The sequence below is a fragment of the Cydia pomonella genome, chromosome 1, assembly GCF_033807575.1.
Source record: "Cydia pomonella isolate Wapato2018A chromosome 1, ilCydPomo1, whole genome shotgun sequence".
Taxonomy (NCBI): Eukaryota; Metazoa; Arthropoda; class Insecta; order Lepidoptera; family Tortricidae; genus Cydia; species Cydia pomonella.
Window position 1 is genome coordinate 3,067,589 of NC_084703.1, and position 26,287 is coordinate 3,093,875.

General features: G+C 38.0%; 1 protein-coding gene across 6 annotated transcripts in view; it reads left to right on the top strand.

Annotated features, from left to right (window-relative positions):
* The window catches only part of LOC133526503 (adenylate cyclase type 5-like), a 472,750-nt gene extending 451,087 nt beyond the window's left edge, over window positions 1–21,663 (top strand). For all 6 annotated transcript variants that reach the window (XM_061863171.1, XM_061863191.1, XM_061863199.1 and 3 more), the window contains exons 29-31: window positions 15,114–15,240; window positions 16,979–17,141; window positions 19,036–21,663. In XM_061863171.1, coding sequence (XP_061719155.1) covers window positions 15,114–15,240; window positions 16,979–17,141; window positions 19,036–19,264 — 519 coding nt within the window. In that variant the 3' untranslated portion in view covers window positions 19,265–21,663. The remainder of the gene's footprint in view (window positions 1–15,113; window positions 15,241–16,978; window positions 17,142–19,035) is intronic.
* The last annotated feature ends 4,624 nt before the right edge of the window (window positions 21,664–26,287 follow it).

The following is a 26,287-nucleotide window of genomic DNA, read 5'->3' on the forward strand; positions in this document are numbered from 1 at the left end:
ACTACCCACTAGGTCAAACCGGTCGTCTCTTTATCATTTGTCACCATTCCTGTCACGTTCTAACACATATATAAGCATGAAAGTGACGAGCATAGTGACAAATGATAAAAATGGAACCATGCTGCCACGGCTGGTGACGGACGGACAGACCGACGGACGGACGGACAGCGAAGTCTTAGTAATAGGGTCCCGTTTTACCCTTTTGAGTACGGAACCCTAAAAAATTTGCGTCTAATTTGATTTGGTTGGCAAATTAATTACTTGATCGGCAGTAAGCGATCCACCATTAATCAAATTTTTTTATAAGCCATTAGTGGGTAGCGGATTATTTAATTTTGGATTACAATTTATCCGCAAAAATTGGTTACCTTAAAAATCAGTTGATCAGCAAATGTCTAAGCAACGTAACCTACCCCTTTTGCTTATCAACTGTTTTTTAAAACAAAAAAAATACGGGTTGCACTCCGGGAGTGCCGGCAGAAGTGAAAACTTGAATATTAACGTTGTGTATTTTTGATATTTTGGGGAAATTGAGTAGCAGTTTTATAAAAAGAGATAATACTCTATTATATCTACGTAAATAAATTTGAGTGTGGAAGATATTTTGAAATGCGAATTTTACTGTTTAGTAATATATAACATATACAGAGTAATTCATGAGACGTGAGCAGGACTACAGCCTACACAATCAGTACATTTTAATGAATCGTTCACCATCATATTAAGTAAAACAATCACGCTTCTTTTCTGTTATTTAACATTTTAGTAAGGAAAATTTTGAGTATCTACAATCATGGACACCCAACAACACAAAGATACAATACAACACAATCAACAAAGATTAAACCTCTTTAACCATTATGCACTTTGATTATGAAGAAAATAAAATGTCAAACTTGAATGAGATACGATTTTTCAAAAGTAACCAAGCTTCGATGACTTCGTCTTACGAATTTTTAATCTGACGGTCACGTGACACCTGACGCCCTGACGCGAGTTTAACATTTTTCCCCCATCACAAAAAGTGCACAGCGCCGCTAAAGAAGTTTTCACTTCAAAAAAATATTGGCCATCATTTGATTACTTCCCTTTCATTTTGTCCTTCAAAAAACTTACATTCACAAAATGTGCTCAACTAACTCTTTGTAGGAGAGGGTTCAAGGGTAAAAAATTACAATTTGGACGGTATGGTGACGGGTGAGGGGGCCGGGACGCAACTGCGGCAGGGTAAGGCTGTTGGATCTGGGTAGCTTCGGCGCTGCGGAAGAGCAGCCCTTCCGCCTCCGCCACCGTTTTCGCTATAGGGTTGTTTCCAATTTTTTGAAACGCTTGTAATTCTATCTATATTAACCAAACGTTGTCCTAAAATTAAGGTTTTGTCCTAAAAACGGCTTTAAATATGTTAAATTAACAAAATATCTTTTGATAGATGCTTTCGCGCCCAAAACGCTTGAAAATTGTGTGACGTCACAGTTTACGGTTTGACACATAACTATGTACATTAATACACGTAACACCAAGGTCCGTTTACACACATTTACCTATACACAGCTTGCCCACCACCAAAATGGCTACGGCTTGAGTATTAAATTTTGTATTGAAAACAGACAATGGGGGGCCTTGGTTGATCGAACTGTCAAACACAGAGTTGTGACGTCATCAGAATCTTCAATGTCGTTTCGACTTGGGTCACGTGACGTGTGTTAAAAGATATTTTAAATTCAATATTTACAAAAATATGCTCTTCAGAGGTCCACTAAAGGTAGTTTAACATGTTATTATAATCCATAAGAATTTATTGGGATACAATTCTGCCCTAAGATTTGTAGATGAAAACAACCCTATTGCGTTACTGTGTATGTGTATGTACAAAGTTGTGTCAAACCGTAAACTGTGACGTCACACAATTTTCAAAGAGCGTTTAAAAAATAATAAGAAGAAAATAATAAGATATTTTGTTAATTTAAAATATTTTAAGCCGTTTTAGGGTAAAAATTTAATTTTAGGGCAACGTTTGGTTAATATATAATGTTTTACAAGCGTTTCTAAGAATTGGAAACAACCCTATTGTGTTTCTATTTAAAATTATTTAAATTTCATCGAACTTTATAAGTCCTATAGGACTGACAGTGGATAGGACAGTGGGCCTTAGGATAAAGGAGGTTAAAAAGAATTGCCAATACTAGTTAAGTTCGTCAGTCAAACTCGTCATGGCATTTGAAATGACAACGTTTTTCGATGTCACCATTGATGTTAAATTACCATGAAAATATAATAATATACAAGCCGGGGCGGTGTTAACTTAGACGGACACTAGAGGTACTGTTACACATGCTAGTAACAAGCATGAAAGCATGCTACTATTGAGCAAAATGCTACCTACTAGCTACTAGAATGTGCTACTTGTAAGCATACATTTTAGTGGCAAATGCAGACAGTTCATAAGCATGCTCATATTAAGCGTGTGTAAAGGTAAGCAACTATTACGCATGCTCTAGAATAGCATGCTAAAAAGCGTGCTATAAGTATGCTTAATATGAGCATGCTTATGGACTGTTTACATTTGCTAGCAATGAGCATGCTAGTTTTAACATTTTACTACTACGATACTAGCCAGCTCAAAAAGCAAACCTGTTCACACGCGCACTAAGTAGCAATTGCTCAATAATGGTATGCTTTCGTGCTAGTAATCAGCATGTGTACCAGTACTGTTACACATGCTCTGCAATAGCATGTTAATTGGGACCGTGCACAACGACAGCGCCACACAGCTGTTGAAATTATAGGCCCATATTTTGTCACAACTATTAAGCAAGAAGTAAGTAAATCGTAATAATTTCAGTGAAAACTACCGATTTTTATGCGGCTTATACCTATGAATTTAGTGATTCTTGAGGAAGGTTAAGGCGTATAATTTGTAAGTAGGCCGAGTCGTTCAGTGACAGATCCAGGCAGTTTTGTAATTAGTTGGTTAACTAAAAATATACAAATAGTTTGTTTACTTTTATTTAAGTACCTAAAGATACAGTAACAACTAGCATGTGTAACAGTACCTTAACAATATAATGTTTAGCATTTTTGAATTTCAGTACCTGGGCGACCGAGCTTTGCTCGGTTATAACTATTTATTGTAATATGGTGGTGTATAGGTGATAATCTTAACTACATTTTTTACTAAATTAAACTTGTCTAAAACAATAAAAATTTAAAAATTATATATAAACTTGAACATATAAAAAAAAACAAAAGTTAGTCACCGGGCGAGATTCGAACCCGTAACACTCGTTTCTAGCCGTCCGCGTCTTAACCCGCTGGACCAGATGGACAGTGGCTAGCAACACGAAATTAGCGACCATATTCTGCGTCGAAAGAAAAACGCATGAAAACTCGAAAACACGCGTTTTCCAATCAATCAATCAATCAATCAAATATTTATTGATAAAATATAAGTATTTTACATGTCAACACTTTACAGCTAATGGGATTACACATATTATTATTTATCTAATTAAAACATTACTTATCTAGGGTACATCATTATCTTGAGCTAATCAAAATTTTTAATTTATTTTAATTCAAATTATACCGACTATATTTTATTCTTGCATATAAAAATAAATATAAAAAGACTAATATAAATAGTAACTTATTTTATAACATGTAATATATAACTACTTTATTATTAAATCTAACATATATAAATAAATAACTATCTTACAATTAATATTATTTAATGCTATATAATATAACTCCTATTTTCATGGAGCTTGGGCAAGCAATCAGGCGGTCACAGAGGTCCGAAAGAAATCATCCACCGAGTATAGTGCATCAGAAATTAACTTTGCCTTTAGCTTGTTCTCGAATGATCGACTATTACATGCGCCTCTAATGTCATCCGGTATTGCATTATACACCTTCGGGCCGATTGAGTGCAGCAGTTTTTTTGATTTTGCCAGTCTAGTCGGGGGTGGTCGCAACTTATGTCTCTGCCTTGTGTTACGATTGTGGGCATCTCCGTAGGTCGAGAATTGATCCAAATGAGTTCGTACATATTTTGCAATTTCCAGGATGTACAAACTTGGTAATGTCAGTATTTTGTACTCCTGGAACAGATTTCTAACGTCACGATCCCACGGGACGCCAGCCACGACTCGCATCGCTCGCCTTTGTAACCTGAACGCTCTTTCTCGTTCTGCCGCGTTACCCCAAAGGTCGACGCCATAAGCAAGAAGCGAATGAAAGTAGCCGTAGTAGGCTTTTTTCACATTGTCGGTATTAAGGCTAGGACGCAACCTACTAAGTGCGAAGCAAGCAGATGAGAGCCGACTGCACAAGGTGTCGATGTGAGAACTCCATGTAAGACCGGAGTCTATTATTAAACCGAGATATTTCACCTCATCCACCTGTGGAACCGGCTGGCCATTACAGACAATGTTTAGATTGTGATCTTGCCTGCCCCGGAGCCCAAATCGGATGATGTTCGTTTTTTCCACATTTAATGTCATTCCGTTGGCCATGAACCATGATGCCACGTGATCCATGACCATACTAGTTTTGGCTACGAGTTGCGCATGGGTGTCAGCGGCTACGATTACGCACCCGTCATCAGCGAATAGGACAAACTCAGCCTGGTCACTGGCAGTCGTGAAATCGTTCATGAGTATCAAGAACAGGTTATTACCCATACTCGAACCCTGTGGTACAGAACGCTCACCTAGATCCAGTAGATCCGACCTGGCACCGCATACGAATGTCAGCTGCTGCCTGTTGCGGAGGAATGACGCAATTGTGTCATAGAAGCTGCCCGTAACGCCATAGTGGTCAAGCTTGGCCAACAACAGAGAATGACTCACTAACTCGAAGGCGCGCGACAGATCACAGAATATAGCTGCAACCTGCCTTCGCCCCTCCAGGTGTCTCATTACCCTCTCCACGACGTCGCGGGCCGCGTCTATTGTCGAGCGGCCATGTTGGTACGCGTATTGCTGCTTGTTTAATAGTCCATTTCTCCTAAAAAAGGACATTAGCCTTTCACTTAAGAGTCCTTCACAGATTTTAGAGAATATGGGTATTAGTGAAATTGGTCTGAAGTTTTTTAGGGATTGCATCTCACCTTTGCCCTTATATATAGGTTGAACTTTGACCCTTTTTAGATTGGAGGGATATTCACCGGCATCGACACACCTGTTAAATAGATTACACAGTATTTCTATGATAAAACTTGGTAATATGTCGAATAGGTGAGTGGACATATCATTGATGTCTTTTGAGTCTTTTCGTTTGATTTTTTTTACCATTTTTACAAAATCATGTAATGAAAAGGGAGTATGAATTGTAAGATTTAGGTGTTTATTTACGTATTGCGTTAGAAAATCAAGCGCAACTAGCTTGTTGACATGTGCATTAGCGTATTTGATTGAGTCAACGTAAAACCGGTTCAGTTCACTTGCAGTTTCGGCCGCCTGCCGATCGACGGACGCTCCCGTCGCCTTGCTTATCAGTACCTGTAGGGCGTTCCGCTTGTCCTCGCGCCTGCACGTTTCGGATGAGATTATTTGCCAGGATGTTTTACAAATGTTATTGCTGTTTGCTATCGACCGATTAAGAAAATCTTTTCGTGCCTGATATAGTGCTTTCGTGAACTGGTGTTCGAGCTCCGATATCGTGTTAATTTTGTTTACGTCAGGTGTGTTACCGCTAGATAAAGTTAATTTTTCCTTATGAAGGTTATCTCGGATGATTTTGACCTGGTTGCTTACCCAAGATTTGTTAACATTTTTTGTAGGATATTTTTTAAGTGGAAAGTGAGTGTCGTAGAAGTGTGCTATTTTTTGCAAAACTAAATCTAGTATTATGTGACTTGGACAGTCATGTTTATACAGTAGTGAGTTCCAGTCGTGATTGCATAAACTGTAAGTGAATTCATATATATTTTTTTCTGAAAACAGTCTTTTCCAGATTACACTATTACATTGTAATGTTTTTTCAATGCTGACACGCACAATCACACATAAATGGTCAGATAGGTTCATGTTTAATGGTTCCTTACATTGAATAAAAGTTTTGGGTATATTTGTATAGGCGTGATCAATACATGTCTTTGTAGTGCTACAAATGCGAGTCGGAGATGATGAAAGACATCGTAAACCAGCAGATTTTAAGAGATCTATTAACATTTTTTTTTTCGCGCGTATTGGTCAAGATATCGATGTTGAAGTCGCCAACTATTATTATTTTATGTTGTTTAAATAAAGGCGATTCTAGTAGTTTGTTAAAATTGTTGATAAATTCTTGGAAATTATTACTCTCACCTGGCTGGGGTGGGGGCTTGTAGACGCATATAACTATCACGCCCTGACCAACGTATTCCGTTGCACATACTTCTATAACCGATTCCCTTGAAACGGCAGAGATATCAGTACGGTCTATTGTCGTGAGCGTTGACCTAGAGTAGATGCAGACGCCTCCACCTTGGCGTGTGGACCTGCAGAACTTAGCGCTGAGTTTGAAGTTCATTATGTTAGTGCTGGCGAGGTTCTCTTTTGTAAGCCAATGCTCGGATAGGCATATTACGTCAATCTCATTGTGGAGTTCGAGTTCACATTCTAGTTTGTAGGTCTTATTTTTTAGTCTGTTTATGTTTTGGTGAATTACGGTGAACTCTGTTGATCGTACTGTATGTTTTGTTGATGTTGGGCCTGTTGGTTTCCGTTGCTGGTTGAGAGCGGAGGTTCCTATGTGCTTTTTATATCTGTTCGGATGTGCTCTGGTTGTTGTTGGATCGCACATCCCTGCTCCCGAAAAAACCGGCTTTCACTATGTTCACTTTCATTACACTGTAGGATTTCGCGTTGGTCCCTTTGTTTTGTCGAGTTCAAATCATTGGATGTCTGAAGACCGATGATTAGATCAGCTAGGCCGTGGAGCATAATTCGAATTCCTGAATCTACAATCTTCCCGCTCGTTGTAGAAAATTTATCCAGTGTTAGAATCTGATTTGAATTGAAAACAATACAGTAATTATATTTTTCCATATCTTGTTCAAGTGCCAGTTTAAAAGAGTCAATTCTCGAGTTATATATAGGTGCACCACATATGTACGTTGGTAGAGTTATTATAATGTTCGTATTAGAAACGCATGTTAACTTTTCTTTCATTGTGTTAACTAGTGCTCCATAGTCCTGTGTTATGTAAAAGTCGGTCTCACCCATCATTATTATACAGATGTCTTGTTTTGTGAACCGGTTGAGCTTTGCATCGATGTCCCTTAAAAGCGTTTCGATTCCCACGCTTGGTGTTATATAATGACACCACTTAAACTGCGAGTAGAAATTATTTGATTTCAAGTTACGCAGGAGGTGGCATCTTTTACTGCTAGAGATTATGCATAGCTTGTTGAGCTGCGTTGTGCAATTGATCAACTCAGTAGTACGCTGAATGCTCGCGTTCTTTTTTGTTCTGTCTTCCACGACTGGTAAGGTGAGTTGTAGTTTTATTTCGAGGTTGTTGATGACTTGGTTTAGGTCACTTATTTCTTGTTTAGAGTCAGATAATTCGTTTTCTAATTTATTTATTGTTCGTTCCATCGCTAGAATTTTAATTGATTGTTTTGGAGACGGGCTGGGATCGACGGAGTTGGTTGGACTTGCTACTGATGATCGGGTCCTACGGCTAAATTTGTTCACCGGCTGTGGAGTTCTGCACAGGTTTTTTAAAGTGTTTAATTCCTGCGAAATCTTGTTATTTTGACGTGTTAACTCGTTTTTTTCAAGAATCACATTTTCTAGTTCGTTTTCTGTGCACGCTAATTCTATTTTTAATCTTTCAATAGTGTACTTTAATTCTGTCACTAGGTAAGATTCATTAGTGAGCTCAAGGCTTCGTGATAACTCTTCATCTAGTTCGATTTTATCCTGCATATAGTCCACAGTATGTAATATTGATTCGGTTGACCTTGATCTTAATAATGGGCTATCTTGTGCATTAGATAAGTGTGAAGTACTCCTGAGCACCTCTTCCATATTAATTTTTGGTGATCTTTCAGGCTCCGTTGTTCCGCATGGATGGTCACAAGAGTTGGAGATGGGCGACTCTAGACGTTCAGCATTGCCCAGTTCTTGCGCCTTTGATGTAAAAGAACCATTCTGGGCGATGGAGACGTCTAATTGATTTTCGAGCCTATCCACTACCAGAGTGAGATCACTCTTGTCATTGTAGAAAGTGACCGGAGCACTGTTCTCAGGCTTTTGTACCACTATCGAAGCGTTGTTACTAAGCTCTTGTACCAAACCCTTAGGTGGACTGCTACTAAACTCTGAAGGAGGTAAACCGTTGTGGCCGATGGAGATATCTGAGGCCGGTTCGGGTCCTAACGTTGCCATAGTAATATCAGCCTGGGCGCAAGATACTGCGATGGAAGTTTCATTGTCTTCACTCGCTGCTGTAGAATATATCGTTTGTAACGACAGATGGTCCGATGAATCCTCGCCGGACATAGGTTGTCTTGCCAAAGCAAGGCTGATTGCTGAACCCTGTACTACCGGTGCAATCCTGCATGCTGGCTTTGTATTCCTTTTTCTTAATGTAATGTTTTGTTCATCCTGACTTCTTAACGAAATATGGTATTTTTTTGTTAAAATTTGGTTTGGTGATGGTGTGCTTTTGCGACACTGAAGGCATACCCAGGCTTTCTTACTTTCAGTAGTCATTAGATTAAACAACTTACTGGATCGCCGAGCACATTTTATGTCAAAAATAAGTTTACATTTCGAGCATTTTAGTATGTCTTTGTTTTGGAGACTCTCCTTGCAGTTTGCGCATGTTGGCGCCATCTTACAGCCTTCTAAGGAAGCAGATCGAAGCACTTTTCGTTGCGCAGGCGAACTCAGCGTCCACGAAATACTAGACTATTGGTGTTCTCTGTTTCATTGTCACAGCGTTAGGTGGCTCTTATCATACGCACGACAGTAATGGCAGAGCATCAGGCGCGTTATGTTTCACGGTAATGTGTAGATGGCGCTGTAATGGAGCTAGTGTGTACCACACTGGGGTAAGTTTGTAGTTCAGGAGTTTGACGCTAGGTTTTGACGGTTAGGTGAGTCATCGGATCTCTGTTTACTTTTTACTTTGAATAGTCTAACAGATAGTTTGTTCACTCTATCACCCTTTTTACACACTAAACACAATTGTACTCCTCCTATACTGATAATAGGCGATCACTTGCAAGTCAATGCTTCACTGCGTTTCTATAAATAATCAAAGTTTCTTGAAATTAACACATATCGTCATACCAATGGAATTTTTGTCTTTTGTCACTCTAAATACGATTTTTTCGCGTAGATAACACTGTATGGGCTTAATTACACTAGGTTTTACATGTTACTATGATTCTTACACTTTTATTTCATATTTAGATATTTCTACGTAAATATTATGCACAGTGGTGACGTTAATCGTGGCAGTGGCGCCATCTTGACTGAAACCCAAACATAAGACTAATCTAGATCGATTGTATTCCCCCAAAAACCCCCATATACCAAATTTCAGCGAAGTCGTTAGAGCCGTTTCCGAGATCACAGAAATATATATATATATATATATATATATATATATATATATATATATATACAAGAATTGCTCGTTTAAAGGTATAAGATATTAACCTCCATAGTGTCATCTGTATTTTTATTCATTTGGCAGAAGGTCTGACGTTCTGACACTGACATATTTCTAGTTTGAATTGTAATGTCCAAGATAGAATACGGCATTTAGATTTTCATCAAACATAAAATTAATTGTAAATAAATCCAACACAGTTGTGTTCGCAAAAAAAATGGTTATGGTCTTTTTCATTTGACCATAATATCTACAGTTATCAAAATCATCGTTAACTACATTTTTCTAATAAAAAAGTGATGAAATAATAACTATTATGGATCATAAGCGTCCAGCGACTCATCTTAAGTCCAAGTATGTAAGGTGGAATTCCACGCAGGGTAAAATAACCAAGCCAGAAATAGAGCTAACCAGCGAAGAGAATTCAAGCTGTAAAGGTGACTATGAGACGTGTAGCACTGAGATGACGTTATTACAAGCAATACATAAAATAGCCGAGAAATTTGAGCTAGTTAACAAATTTCAATTGCCGAAACTTACTAGCACGCTGCTCGAACTGAAAGCGACGAACGATCGCATCGAGAAACAGAACGAGGAGATACTTAAACAAATAGAGAAACTACAGAGGAGCAGTGCGGATAAGGAAATAATTAAAGATTGTCATGATATTCTGCAGAAAAGCTTTAAGAATATGCCGGATGTAAAGACTAAAATGAGATACGAGTATGAAACACCTATTTTATCGGCTCCGGAGAAAATCAAACGTTACAGGCGCAAGAGGAGACCGCTTGTGTTTACGAAAATATTTTTCATTTTTAACGACCAAATAAAGAAGTCGAGACAGTGTCGGAGAAATCGAAAGTAGTTACCAAATGCACCTAATAAATTGGTTTCCCGTTGTAAACAACCGTTTTTCATTTATTACACATTATAGATCGTTTAATTTACGACCACGCCTGCGTGGACTAGCGACCGTGCGCGTTGGAGGGTCTGCCATCTTTGGCCTGAAACGGAATCATAAACATGTACATTTACACGTCACGTGTTTTCTTGTGCATGGTAGGTTCTGCCATCTTGTGGGCTACATCGGAACAATAAACATCACATTTACGCCTCGCGCCAAAAATCTGACGGCTCCTGTGCTGCCTCCTACAGTTCATGCACGCTCCCTATTGGCATGTTATTAAAAGTTCTGTCCCCTTGTAAAACAATAGTACTTATATTACATAAGTGCGACAAGTAGGAAATCCGCAACGAGTGGCGACAAATTAAAACACGACCAGAGGGAAGGTTTTACATAGACACGAGTTGCGAATTATCTGTTCGCAACGTGTATCGTACGTTTTACAGTACATCTACAACCGCCTCCCAGAAAATATAAGAGATGCAACATCTCACCAATCTTTTAAAACAAATTTGGAATCGTGGCTACTCACAATAGATTTAGATTTAGATTTATTTATTACACAACATACGATTGCATTACAAATTACATTCATGTCAATTTATATGAATCTATATTGTGATTGTCAAAAATAAATTCTAATAATGACAAAAAATAACATCATAATCCAGATAGCAACAATTAATAAATGGAAATGTTCACCTGAAAAGGATCGTCAAGTCAGAATTTATTGAAAAACAATAATAAAATAAAAATAAAATAGAATCAAGAAACAAAAACAATGTCAAATATGCAAAAATAAGTTATATAGTTATGTCAAAAAATTCACTAATTGAATATAATGGGTTCTCCAGCAAAAAGTTTCTCAATCGACGCTTGAAAATCGAATCGGATGTTTCCGTCCTTATTTCTGCAGGTAATCGCTCATAATAGGTCGGACCGATGACACGCGGGTTCTTTGCTGCAAGTGCCATGCGACGTGGAACTGTTCGTAATCGACCAGTAGATCTAATGTTTATTCCAGATACCACAACGCGTTTAAACAAAGATAAGTTATTTCTGACATACATAATAATTTCGAATAAATACAATGAGTAGTGCGTCATTATTTTGTGCGTCACGAAAAGGTCCCTGCATGAATGCCTTGGCTTCACACCCGCTAGCGTTCGTATTGCCTGTTTTTGCATAATGAGCACTCGATTGGCATCCGTAGAGTTTCCCCAAATGAGTACACCATACGTCATTAGCGAGTGGAAGTGAGCATAGTAAACCGATTTTAATGAAATGTACGAAATAAGGGGTTTCAACTTCCGTAACGCAAACACTGCACTACTCAATCTACTGCACAGTTGGTCGACATGGCACTTCCAGTTAAGATTCGAATCCAACACAAAGCCAAGGAACTTCGTTTCATTACACAATGGTATAGAGCAGTTTACTATACATGGGGGCACCGTAGTTGTCCGTCCAGAGAACATCATTACATTAGACTTGCTGACGTTAAGGAGTAATCCATTTGCAGTAAACCACCGTTTTAACTGCCTACATGCCTCGTTGATGTTCTCACCAAGCTGCTCGTACGTTTGCGCGCTGATTATGACCGTAGTGTCATCTGCGTACAGTACTGACAGCCCGGCGGTGATGGCTGATGGGAGATCATTGACGTAGGCTAGAAACAAAGTATTTCCAAGGGCTGATCCTTGGGGAATGCCTAATTTGACATGGCCAATGTCGGACTGGAACCTTTTTCCATTTGACAATACTTTAACCTGTTGTCTCCGGTCCGACAAAAATGATGCAATTAAGCGATGCGCCGTACCCGTCACGCCGTAACACTTTAACTTATCCAATAGCATTGGGTGACTTATCACGTCGAATGCTTTAGATAGGTCACACATAATACCGGCCATTTTATGACGATTGTCCAAACCTGTTATAATAAAATCAACAATTTTGTGGGCTGCAGCGGTAGTTGACATGTTTTGTCTGTAAGCGTATTGATTTGGTGTAAGCAAATCACTACATTCAAGGTAGGCCATCAATGTTGATGACAAAATGGATTCCACGAGTTTTGAAATGGTCGGTACTATAGTGATAGGCCTGTAGTTATTTACGTCTGTTTTTTCTCCCTTTCCTTTGTATACTGGGCATACCCTCGTACTCTTTAATACGTCAGGGTAAACGCCAGTTTGGAACATTGTGTTGATCAATACAACCAGAATGTCTGAGACGACCGGCCAGATACATATGATTATATTTAATGATATATCGTATGTATCCACGGTGTTGCTCGTCTTTAACATCGATTGTATTGTCTTGTGTAATAGTTCAGATGTGACTATTGGGAGACGAAATGTAGGTATACTTGTGTTACTAAGGTGTTGGTGTAGGTATTGTGCAGATAAGGACTCATCGCTTTGAACCACAGACTTGGACGCTATTTTTAAAAAATGTGAGTTAAAAGCGTTCGGAACCTTACTGTCCGAGATTTTTCCGTCAGAAATTGGGTCATTTAAGGTAAATACTTGGGTTTTAGTAGTTTTAGTACTTATTTCATCGTTGATGACTTTCCAAATTTCTTTAGAAGGGTTTTTGCTTTCTCTAAGTCTAGTTTCAATGTGAGATTGCCGAGCACGAATTGTAGCAGACTTAATGAGCTGCGCATAGTGTGTAATGCAGTCAGAAATTAAAACATTATCGGGGTATTGTCGGCGTATTTCTAAGTAGGAAGTCTTTGTATTTACAAATATACTCGGACAGCTCGTCATTCAACCAAGGAACGTTATGCCTATTATTTTTTGTCTTTACATTCTTAAACGGAAAGCGCAAATTAATATAATATATCAGTATATTGAAAAGTTTATTGAATTTGTAATTAATGTCAAAATAATCAGAATTAATAAAACTAAAATCATAATTTGAGATATCATAATAAAATAAACGAAACGATTCTTGGTCAAATAGCCGACGCTCAACTGTACGGTGTTTTACATTTTTATTGCCACGGCGCATCTGTTCCAAAGCGAGCTCATACCTTTGGGCGTTGTGATCGCTTATAAACGTGTCCACTGGTGACACACTGAGACTGTCACGGGCGCGGTTCGCTATGCCGCAGTCAATGGATGACACAGTATCTGCCGTGACGCGAGTTGGAAAGGTTACTGTGTTTATACAATCATAGGTACCAAGCAAGTCGTTTACCCGCTGTTTCATAGTATTTTCGGTATGATAATTTACATTGTGGTCGCCAATTATAAGAAACTTTTTGCCTTCGTCAGTTAACTTATCTAATAACAAATCCAATTTTTCCAAATAAATGTCAAACTCTCCATTCCCAGTCCTATACAATGCAACAATAACCAAATTAGTAAATAATATTTCAATTGCCGTAATTTCAAAGTGATAAGGTACGCATAGGCTATGCAGGTCGTTTCGCTGTTTATAAGGCACACATTCGCGTAAAAAAATAGCTACCCCACCATGAGCATTAGCTCGCTCACGGCAGTATGCGTTCGCGAGGGCATACCCACATAACCTAATACGTTTCAAGTCGCTTTTTAGACACCAAATTTCGCTTAAACCTAATACATCGGGATTTTCCGTGGTACATAGCAATTCTAGAACTGATGTTTTATTACAAATCGCTCGAACATTTTGGTGAATAATAACAAAATTCGTAATCATTTTATTAGTGTCGGGCCGCGCCGTATTGTGGAGTTTTTTTGCTGCTTATTTACAATGTTAAACAAACGCACTGATACGCCATCGGGCCAGTTTTCACTATCACGAGCAACTCGCTGCTTATCAGCAGGAACATCAAGACGAAATGAGGAATACTTGCCTCTGGTCACCACCAGTTTCTCGCACACTGGTGCCGGGATTCCTAGCTGCGTCTTCGCGTGGTTAACCACATCCTGCTCAGTCGTGTCGTCGCTGAGGTTGAAAACGTGTAGACTCACAACTCGCGGTGCCGCTGCACGTAGTCCAGTGGTACTTAGCTTCTGTGGCACGGAGACGGTGGATTGAAGGCGTTGTGGTGCTGTTGGTGACGTTGGTGCGAATAAACTATTATACTTTTAACGAAATGATGGACTTGCCACTGACTATAATATAATATTTTTATTTTATTTCATTAAGGAAAACTGACATTACTAATATTTCGTACGAAATAAGTATTCTGTAATGTGGATTTTGTATGTTTGTTGTACAAAATTGTTTTTTGACTTGTACCAGTACGCTACCAATAAAGATTATCTTATCTTATCTTATCTTATCTATAGCCTTTAAAAAAAATTCAATATAGGCACATAAAGTGCTAATTACTAGTGTGCTAAATTAGCACCATACTCGTACGTACAGTCAAGTGCAAAAATACGTATCGAAAGAATCGTCTCATAAATATGGTACTACGCTCTTATTACACTGGAATAAGATGCTATGGGACATATTTTTGAGTAACACGTGTACACCCATATTTTTACATTTGACTGTACTATAAATAGTAAATAAATATTAAAACATATCTTTGACGGCGACTGTAGAAAAAACATCTTATCACAATGCCTTTACCAGTTTACGACAATTTATTTCACAGAATCCGACCCCGTCGACATCTCACGAGTGCTCAGATGCGCGACCACCACCAGCTGACCACCGACCCCTGGAGACCCTGTCCGAAGACCACGGGGAGGAGGTCTCACCACGCGCCTCCATTCCAACTGGTACGATAAGACATACCTACGTATAGACGACTCATGTGATCGGAGGCTAGCAGCGATAGCAGACATACACCATGGTCCAAGAATGAACCCTTGAGCTAAACATTGGGGTTAGGTTGCCAAAGCGGACCTTGGGCACTTATGGTCCAACCAGAAAAGCGCTAAAAATCGGCCGCCTATTTGAATATCTCCATTTTTGGGCCGATCATGTTGAAAATATATATTAACACATTCACTGCCAGACAAAAAACGGCGCACTACCCCAGAAACCGGTGGTCTATAGCTGCGTACAAAACAACCCGCCCAGCGGGTTGTCCGGCATCTGAACAAAGTTCACGGCCGCCCACCAGGTGGGTTCCCGGCAATGAATGTGTTAAAGAGCCAAAAGTGTCCTCTTTCACTACCAACTACGAATCACATCCGCTTTGTTGAGATTCGAACTATAGGTAGACCGCTTAAATGAGTCTTCGCCCGCGCGGTACAGGGGCGCGGGGGTAAGACGACAAAGGCGATCGAGAGAGATGCGGGCGGCAGGCGCATTTTTGCCGTAGCTCAGTTTGCTAGCCACGCGGTTAGCAGTCACTCGTGTTTATAAGTTCCGGGCGCTTGGTGAAATATACACATGAGATTACATTCTCAAGATGCCTCGACTTATCTTTGGACAGAAACTTAATAGTCAAACCAAGCAAATGGCTTTTAATGTGTACACATATTTTAGAAAGAAGAAATTGGACCCGAATTCTATTGAGTATCAACAATTGATTATAAATCTGCAGGACGATTCTGATGATGACGATAACTCCGAAAGTGAAGAATCAAGTTCAAGTGATATTGATATGGACATAAGTGATTGATTTATAAGTTATAAATCACTTTCGAGTCGTCATCATCAGTATCGTACTTACATATTATTATAAATTATTATATTCATAATTTGCATTGAATAAAAGTACAAAAGTTAATTAAGTTTGTTGTTTTATAAACTTTCAATAAAATTAACGTCATATTCTTTCCCATTAAAAAAACACCAACTATTAACCGCTATAACGTCACATATCTCAAAACCTGTCCAGTGCGCATTTCACCTCTTGTGTATCACAATAGGCGCGCCTGCCGCCCGCTCCTCTCTCGATCCCCTTTGTCGCCTTACCCCCGCGCCTCTGTACCGCGCGGGCGAAGACTCATTTAAACGGTCTACCTATAGCAGCAAAAGGATACTATAGTTATTTGTTTTACAAGGGGGCAAAGTTGTTGTTTAACCACTCGTGCTAATATTGATATCCGAGCAAGCGAAAGATTCCAAAATTGAACCTCGAGCGTAGCGAGTGGATCGAGAAGTGGAATCTTGAGCGTTGCGAGTGTTTCAATGCACGAGGGTTAAACAAACTTTGCCTCCGAGTGAAGCACAAAATTTTTCACCACACCAACACAAGGAAACTACTAACTATGAAATACCAAAAAAGTATTAAAGAAATTAATCATTCAAAATCATCATTTAAAAGTCAATTCTACAAGCTAACATCAGGAAACAACTCAAAATTTGCATTTGATTGCTTTGCCCCACACGTGGATAAAATACAACTTTCTCATTCGTTTTTGAACAGTCAATAGGGCCTTTACCAGTTGGTGTGGTGAAAAGAATATGATCTTAATATACCAGAATTACCACTTGTGTTTTCGCTGAAGACGATTTTAATTTAGCTAACTGCTGTAAACTAACTTATAATATTTGTTTCAACAGACAGCCAGAACGACTCGGCAAACACGCAGAGCCCGCGTCTAGACGCGTCGCGCGAGTCGCTCGCCGGCGCGGTGCGCGCGCGTGTGCGCAAGAGATTGGAGCGGCCTGCGTCATTGGCCGAGTGCCCCACGCTGCCCGTCCTGCTCTCCGTGATGCAGGCCAGGTGAGACAACAAATCGGATAACACTCGGATCACTGCATATATGCACCCCACCGCCCTTATATTACACACAGTTAAGGGGAACAGAGAGTTAAAACTTATTAATATAACACCTCAAAGTAATACAGATTACCAAATACTTAAAGGCAATCGGCCGCCCGTACTCCTAGCGAGGACCGATTGACCCTCACCTAATACTAGTACGAAAAAAAAAAAAAAAAAAAAAAAGTACTCAGCGTACATTGGGGGGAATTCTATCCTCAGTAAACTTTGGAGGAGTCTGGTTTTTTGCTTCTTATATGGGTGGAGCTTTTCAGATTTATGGCTACTGTTGTCCGATTAACGTAACTGTTCACAGACTTTTGCAGGGACATAATTTCTCTGATGATACTAAGTTTGATGGTATTAAGGTCTATCCAGACTTGTTCGCTTGACTTAGTCTGGCCTTTATCTGACTATCATCATCAGCCTTAGATGGGTCTCTATTGTTTCCAATAAAGTTTTAAGACATAATGTACTGTTTGTCCGCATTTTCGTTGGCCATAATTTGGTTTTGTTCAGAAACGCGTAACTTTTCAGGATTGCCATAAAGCAAACCTAACCTAACCTATCTAGAAGATAACCTAAGGAAACTTCTGAAAAGTTAACGGTTTCCGAGTTATGATATGACTATCATTAATTTATTACTTTCAATAATAGGGTTGTTTCCATCTACAAATATTAGGGCAGAATTGTATCCCAATAAATTCTTTTGGATTATAAGAACACGTTAAACTACTTTTAGGGGACCTGTAATGACCATATTTTTGTAAATATTGAATTTAAAATATATTTTGGCACACGTCACGTGATCAAACTCGAAACGTCATTGAAGATTCTGATGACGTCAACTCTCGGATTGACACTGTTGACAGTTAGGTGATAAACAACAAATAACAAATGTCAGTTCGTATCTTCTACGTGTGTATTATATGTAGTTCTGTGTCAAACCGTAAACTGAGGCGTCACACAATTTTCAAAGAGCGTTTTGGGCGCGAAAGTATCTGTCAAAATATATTTTGTTAATTTAACATATTTAAAGCCGTTTTTAGTATAAAAGTTGAATTTTAAGGCAATTTTTAGTTAATATAGAACGTAATACAAGCGTTTCAAAAAATTGGAAACAACCCTATTATGCCAAAGAAAGGAATCCGGCCTTAAATACTAAAGCCCCTTGTCTCTAAAATTATTGGAGCTCTATTAGGACAATTGTACCACGACCAATCGTAGAATTGGACATCGAACTTTTAATAGAGGCAATTTTTAATTTAACTAAATAACCCTTGCAACTCATATTTAGCATAGCAATAGTTCACCACTCCTGTTATGCCATACTTGTTTGAGTATTAGTATGTTAGTATTCGTCTTCCTCTGATGCTGTTTTCATAATATAAAAATCTTGTAAATTGATCTAATGGACGCTCGATATTGGTCTGGTCTGTCATTGCCTTTTAGTTCGTGTAGCTACCGTTGGCGCTTGTTGCGTATGCAACTGTAATGTTCAGCCAAGATATGGTTGGACCGGACCGATACAGTGTTATGTTTACGATGCTTGATATAAAAATAATCTTTACTTAATTTAGTCGTTATCTTTTAATTTTTTCAATTTGTTCACTCTATATTATTTTATGTCTTTTTCCTTCTTGTCTGTTACCTTTCGTGATTTTTCTCACTTGACGGTCTCATCGGAAGATCAGCGCTGGAAGCCACCAGCAACATGCTGAGATGAGGCCATCTCGTGGCACTTTATACTTCCTTTGTTTTTGTTATATCATGTAATTTAATGTGTCTTGTTTGTGTCTACGAATAAAAATTATTCTGTTCTATTCTATTTATTTAAACATTAAATATCCCTCAGGGCACACTCAACAGACTTCCGCGTCCCAATATCACACAGCAGCGGCGACATTGAAGCCCTGATCCAGCCGCGGCGCTCCGCCAGCCTCGCTGACTTCGTCCGCCGCAAGCCGCGCGTGAACATCATCGAGAACCCCATGGTCGTCAGCCCGCTGCCCAACGACAGCCCCAGCCCGGACAGCCCAGCGACGGCAGAAAATGTCATCCTCACTGTAGCCCAAACACATTAAACACTGCAGGTACTGGAATTTTTGTCAACATCATCGAAAACCCCATGGTCGTCAGCCAGCTGCCCAACAACACGCCCAGCCCGGACAGCCCGGCGACGGCGGAAAATGTCATCCTCACTGTAGCCCAAACACATTAAACACTGCAGGTACTGGAATTGTTGTCAACATCACCGAAAATCCCGTGGTTGTCAGCCAGCTGCCCAACAACACCCCCAGCCCGGACAGCCCGGCGACGGCAGAAAATGTCATCCTCACTGTAGCCCAAACACATTAAACACTGCAGGTACTGGAATTGTTGTCAACATCACCGAAAATCCCGTGGTTGTCAGCCAGCTGCCCAACAACACCCCCAGCCCGGACAGCCCGGCGACGGCAGAAAATGTCATCCTCACTGTAGCCCAAACACATTAAACACTGCAGGTACTGGAATTGTCAGCCAGCTACCCAGCAGGCAGTCCGGCAATGGCAAACTAGATTAGACTTGTGAACAAGCCAGTATTAGTCCTTTGAAGGTACTTGGCTGGAATTTTCTTTTCACTCTCGGCAACACCTGTCTTCATTGAAACTGGGGCCGTATAGATGATAATCAGTGATCGGAACTATGGGAGTAAAACTTTAACAAAACTTGTTAAGCGGACATAAAATAGTGCATACAGCCCTAAAAATATTCATGTCCATAGGGATAGGAATAGCATAGTACTTACAGCCATAAAAATATTTACATTCATAGATATTCGAATATTTTTAAGGCTATAAGCACTCTTTTTACGTCCGCTTGATAAGTTTTGTTAAAGTTTAAATCCCATAGTTCCGATCACTGATGATAATTTATCGTCATTCGAAAAGTAAAAATGTGGCATGAGGGCGAAAAGGCATGTGATTATTTCCGTATTCATGGTTCAATTTGCGTCTTCTATAAACGATTGTGATCGATTCTGAAGTGAAATATGTATTTGTCATCGCGATACATTTTTTCTTTTCGATCGACGTTTGTCGATGTATTTACATCTAGGCTAAGCCCCTAGAATTTGGGTGTTTTATTCAGCATCATTTTCAATGGCATATTTTCGTAGAAGTGGAGATGTGACTCAGAGAATTTGATTGTGTTTTAAGGTCATTAGGAGAGGTACAGAACTCCCACGAAAACCAAAGATGCTATCGAAATCTACTGCCGATTCCTTAAAAATCTGCCATGTGAATGAGATGGCTCAAATATTTGTTTTAAAAGGTATTTTACTTTGATATTTACAAACGAGGACTCATTTATGAACCTGCTCGTAGTGGGATAGTCTACAAAAGGTGTTGTAAATGAATTTTCGGAGCAAGGATTGCCATTTTGATTCGATACGACTAAAACTAAGAGTTAGTTTTGTGGATGAAATGGGATCTTTGTCTGTAATATCAGTAGGTTACATTATTTCTCCATTAAAATAATCTTCGAAAGTACTAATGCTGGCAATAATAACTGTTCTCATACCAATTGACTTGACATATTAGATGAAATGAGGCAATCATGTCTCATGTCGAGGTTTAAGCGTGTTACAAATATAATAGTCGACGAAATATAATTTGTTCCGATTCGCCTTAAAATTCCATACAAAATATATTTCCTCGACTGTACCGCTTACCTCTCATCATTACACGGACTTTACAAACTATGATAGTGACTACATGACCGTAACATTGAGATGTTACGAGAGTCTTCACGCAATGAGCTATCTTCTTGAAAAGGATGAGTACTCAAGCGCATAGACTCAGACAAATACTAATTCTGATATTATGTACGATTGCCATCCTGAAAGTTATTGTCCCGGCTCTTGTTACACTACTATGACAATTGTCACTTGACAATGACAATTCACCGTACACTGCTAGTCCAACAAGTAAATACTCGTGTGCTATTCTACGTACTGTTCTTACTTATCGGCCTGGAAATGTACAGATAATTGTCTGTGTCAGATGCCAATTGTCAGAGTGGTGAAATAGGCACCTTTAGTGCAAAACAATGGCGAGTTCAACAAAAGATCAAAGTTTTACGGATTTCATCCTTATGGAACAAGTACGGATGGCAGTTGGTTAGCAAATTGTGGATAGGTTGTGAACGTAGGAAGATGTGCATGTTTATTTTGTTACCAAAGGAATTGCAAACATCTCAGAGTGACAGAGCTTATGGGAATGACAATGAAAATTATTTAAGACACGAACCAAAAAACTCACTCGCGTTACAATCGAAGCTACGCTCACATTTTAACATGACTTGCATTGCATGAATTGATACAAATATTTACCTAACATATCTCTATGTCTGATATTAGTCTTCATTGCTAAAAATTGTTATACAAAGAAAATAGATCAAGTAGAAGTATTGCATGTAAAACTTGTACTCGCTCAATATATTTTTTATGTATAAAGGGGCCCACTGACTACCTGTTCACCGGGCGATATCGGCCTGACAGTTACTATATCGTCCGGTGAACTGGTAATTAGTGGGCACTTTAGATTTATAGCAACGACAGCACCAGACATAATTATTTGTATGTTATTTCTTCATGTCATTTCAAAATGACGTTTTAAAATGAGACCGTAACTTCTTTTGCAAGGCGACAGCTAGGTTTGTGTACATTTGTCTCAAGAAATTATATTGTTTAACCATCTGACTACACCACCTTACAAAGGGTGACCATCAGAGTAAGCCATTGGTAACGTTATAGACTTGAACATAAAAACATTTGTCAATTCGACGTGAGCTATAGGAGTCAAGTTAAATTAATTGTAAGTTCGATTGTAAATATGAGGCAACGTATGAAAGAAACTGTGGGACACAAACACATGATACATGTAAGTTAACGTAATGGAACCTGATGGGGCTGCGTTTCTTTAGCATATCATATCATTGCCTTAAAATTTCATAGCGCAAATAGTCAAATTCACAAAAAAAAAAAAAACAGTCAAAAAATGAGTTTTTTTAATGATATTTTACAACATTAACTACTTATTGACGTGTATACTATTTCGTAAGAACGGACCTTACGGGCACTAAGAACGGTGCCTGGACCTGTTTGTGATCTTGTTCGTCATTGAACGAACGTCGTATGAACGTCGAATCTTACTTTTGAAACATTTATAACTAAAACGTAAAGTTAAATTAAAACTTCACGAAGCCATGTGTTTGGCGAGAAACAGAAACCCATGGAGGAATCTGGTGTTCAACAGAAGGACATGATGTCACGATCCTTAGCATTGAGGGAACGACTGAAGAAGAAGACCTTTCAGTTTTACTATATTTTTAGAGGAACAAAAAGTACACATGCATTTTATACTTTTAAACTCATAGTACCTTAGTCCTAATAGAGGTCTGAGTGCAGTTTTTCTATCGTAACTTTAACTTTGATTTCAGGCAATGGTATGTTGGACTAAAGAAAATAAATTAGATAGAATCGCGATGTCTTACGCATTTTTATTGATGTAGTAGAGGTAGCCATTTACAATATAATCACTATAACCGTAAAAATGTCTGTTTAAAACAAGGTTTGGAGTTTGAGCGCGGATGTATGTTAGTTCAAATGGTTCATATTTTTTTATCTAGCTATTAATTTTCCATGCACATAAATATGCAATACAAAATGTTTACTTTTAAGGTCATGGTCATAAAAATATTTCATTAATTCATTAGTCTGATACAACATAAATAACTACAATCTTATTTGTGAATTTGTTTATGTAAATTATATTAATTCGTACTCAAACCCTGAACTTTCACAAGCATTCAATTAAATGTATCGAGCTTAATTATGTAAGTCAACGCTTTATAAAATTAATATAATGTAAATTTTGGCTACAATCCGCACCGTTGTTCAGTTATCTAGATTAAATATAAGTTTGGGACGGTTCGCGATAATCTCAACTTTAGGTACGTAAGAACTGAAATACTTAAGTAATTGTTCCTTAGTTTATGTTTTTTGTATACTGATATTATTAATTACTTTGAAAGTACACTGTCAGTAAGTTAATTTGTTGGTAAGTCTCTCATAATTATACGGGCAACATGTATTGTATAATCGAGTAAGAGTTGTGAGTTAATTAACTTTAATTAGGGCGCTGTTATACCAACATGACAACTGACATCTAACACTGTCGATTTGCATAACATTTCTTGGTCTATACACTGGCAACGATAGTTAGTTACCAAATTTCATTGACGACCCAAAACTTACGTGACTTCTCAGTGTCAGATGACAATTGACAACTTGGTGCAATAGGAGACTTCTCAAAAGTTATATGGTATTTGACAACAATGAATCATACGTACAGAGTATAAATAGTAAGTCGCTTGTGTGTATATTTTTTAAGCTCTGCCGTAATATTCCGAAACGGAATTTTACTTTTATTAAAAGGCTTGACTTTGAACTTGCTTGAAAATGACTTAATATCCCGCAGTAAGGTTAAATTTAGCTATTCGGAAATCAGCTATTTTAAATTTCACACGGCAAGAGCTATCATAAAACAATGTTAAATTGTACCTATGTACCTCGAATATACAACATGGCTCGCGTTAAGTTTCCTAACCTAATTTGATCGTAGGATATGATTTTGAAATGTAATATTTTGTTTGATCAATGATCACTGTAATATGAGAGAACCTACCTATTTAGAGTAAAGTATTAATCTAACAATATTAATTAAAGCTACGTTACGTTTATTTATATTTTAAGTATTTTTACTAATAACAAATACGCAACAAATTATAGCAACTTTGTAAGTGCGAGTCAGAGTTAAAACGGCAGAACTGGAGTTATGACTAGATTATGAGATTTTTTATAGAAAATTTAACATAAGACTCCACCCGTACTAACGCCGACTTAACTAATTAATTCTCCTACGGGTATTTTTTTTAACCAAAATGTAGCCAAATAACCTAGCGATTAAGCCAAGATATTCAATTGTATACGATTTATTATTTATGATACCCAAGTACGAGTAAACTATGTGTTAGCACGAAATAGTTTTACATGAAGCACACTACTAATTCTTAGTGGTTAAATAATAAGCTGTTTCTACTTATATTTTGCAATGCAACTAAGCTTGCTATTTACTTAAGTTGGTAACACACTGATCAATTTGGCAGCTACTACTTTCTAATTGCCTAAATAAATAGATGTAATAGGTATATGAAAATAACTTCTTCTAACATGAAATTATAGTTAAGTGTTGCCAACAGACAGGGTTTTATTTTATATGTACGTATATTTATCGAGCATTGAGGATGTGGGTTTTAAATATTTGTTTGGCAATCTTTAAAACACGAGTCAACGGTTTATATAAAATAAAGTTTCACAGTGCTCATTTAATAACGATAATAATATATAGCATACACTAAAAAATGCAAAACGACCAAATCTATGGGGTCCAACAGTGTAATGCAGAAAGATATCAAACTAAAAGTTTCGGCTTAAGCTTACTATCTTATTTTATTAAAAAAATAGAATGATAGATTAAATTAGTGCAATTGGTAACCTTGGAATTTTACGCTGAGATGACATATGTCATCCCGATTAAAAGAACGCAATATCCTCAGTTCTGCTCAGACGCTCGATTCTACCTACTTTTTAAACTTGTAAATATCGATATCTATCCTTAATTATTTAGGAATTAACAAATTTAGTATATGATGTTGTAAAGTAGTTGATTAAAGTAAGAGTCCCACTGAACGGGTGGAGTCGGCGCGCATTTCACATTTGTGCGGTCGCAAGCCGGTTGGCTCTTCGCGGATGAGATTGACTCCGCACGGACGTCATTGCTTCTGCCATATACCCATACATAATGTATACGCACATTGAAAATGCGCTCCGGTGCGGCCCGACTCCAGCTAGTCAGTGGAAATTGTACATAATGGTACTTACCGATTTAAACGGACGCTTCTTAACAGAACTAGGCCAGACGAATGATATATCGCTAATATGTTGTATAATACCGATTTCTTAGAAGCATATTTTTACGTAATTTAAGTACTCTTCTTTATGTGTTGTATTATTTGTACTGTTTCTGTATTGAGGTGTGCAATAAAGTGTATTTGTATTGTATTGTACACTCACAGTATATCACTGATTCAAAAAATAAACACTAACGGTGGATACCTTCATTACATCGACCTATATTTTACAAAGAATTGTCAAGTGACTCAACCGGCGACACATTTGCTTCATCTGGACTCTGGAGGCACTTACTTCGAAAGGTAGATTCACTTCATAGGAAAACGTTGCAATGACATCGTATCTTGGGCGATACTCATTCGTCGAACCAGTTCTCTTATCATTTAACTGTGATGTTCTATTAAAACGAAATTATCTAAGTTATTTAAGGTTTAGCCAATATTCGGATTGTAAATTATGCAGTTGTTAGTAAAACTATCACCGCGTAACTAGGCGGTCCCTAGTTTAAGTCAATGTATGCGCTTGATTTTAACATAATAAATATTGATTTGTCTATAGTGCAGACATGAGTCTGTGTGAGAAGTAATTTTGGAAACGTCAACCTCCTACGCAGTTTGAAGAACAGTAAAACTCATGTCTTAAATAATAAAGAAGAAGTAATTAACCTGAAGAAGTTATACATAATAAAATATATCCATAAATAAATAAAAGTTTATTTCTCTACATGTACTCATGTTACGCACGCTTCTATTTATACAGATTTTTCCTATTTACATAAACAAAATGTGATTAAAAAGATATTTCGGTCCGTTCAAGACCAATCCTTTTTATTTAAAAGTATTTAAAATGTATTTTTCGACCTATATTTGTAATTATAGAAAAATAACTTGTGCCAATCCGTCATTAACCGTCAGTATTATGATGCATCAATGGATATTTTTTTTTATTGTTCGTACGACATAAAGTAGCGTTTTGAATTGTTGTATAAATATATATTTTTTAATTGCGATATATGAAAAAGTATCCTAAGTTCAGGCTAGATATTTATCCGCCATGATTAAGCTAAAGATAATTTAAATAATGTGTAAAACTA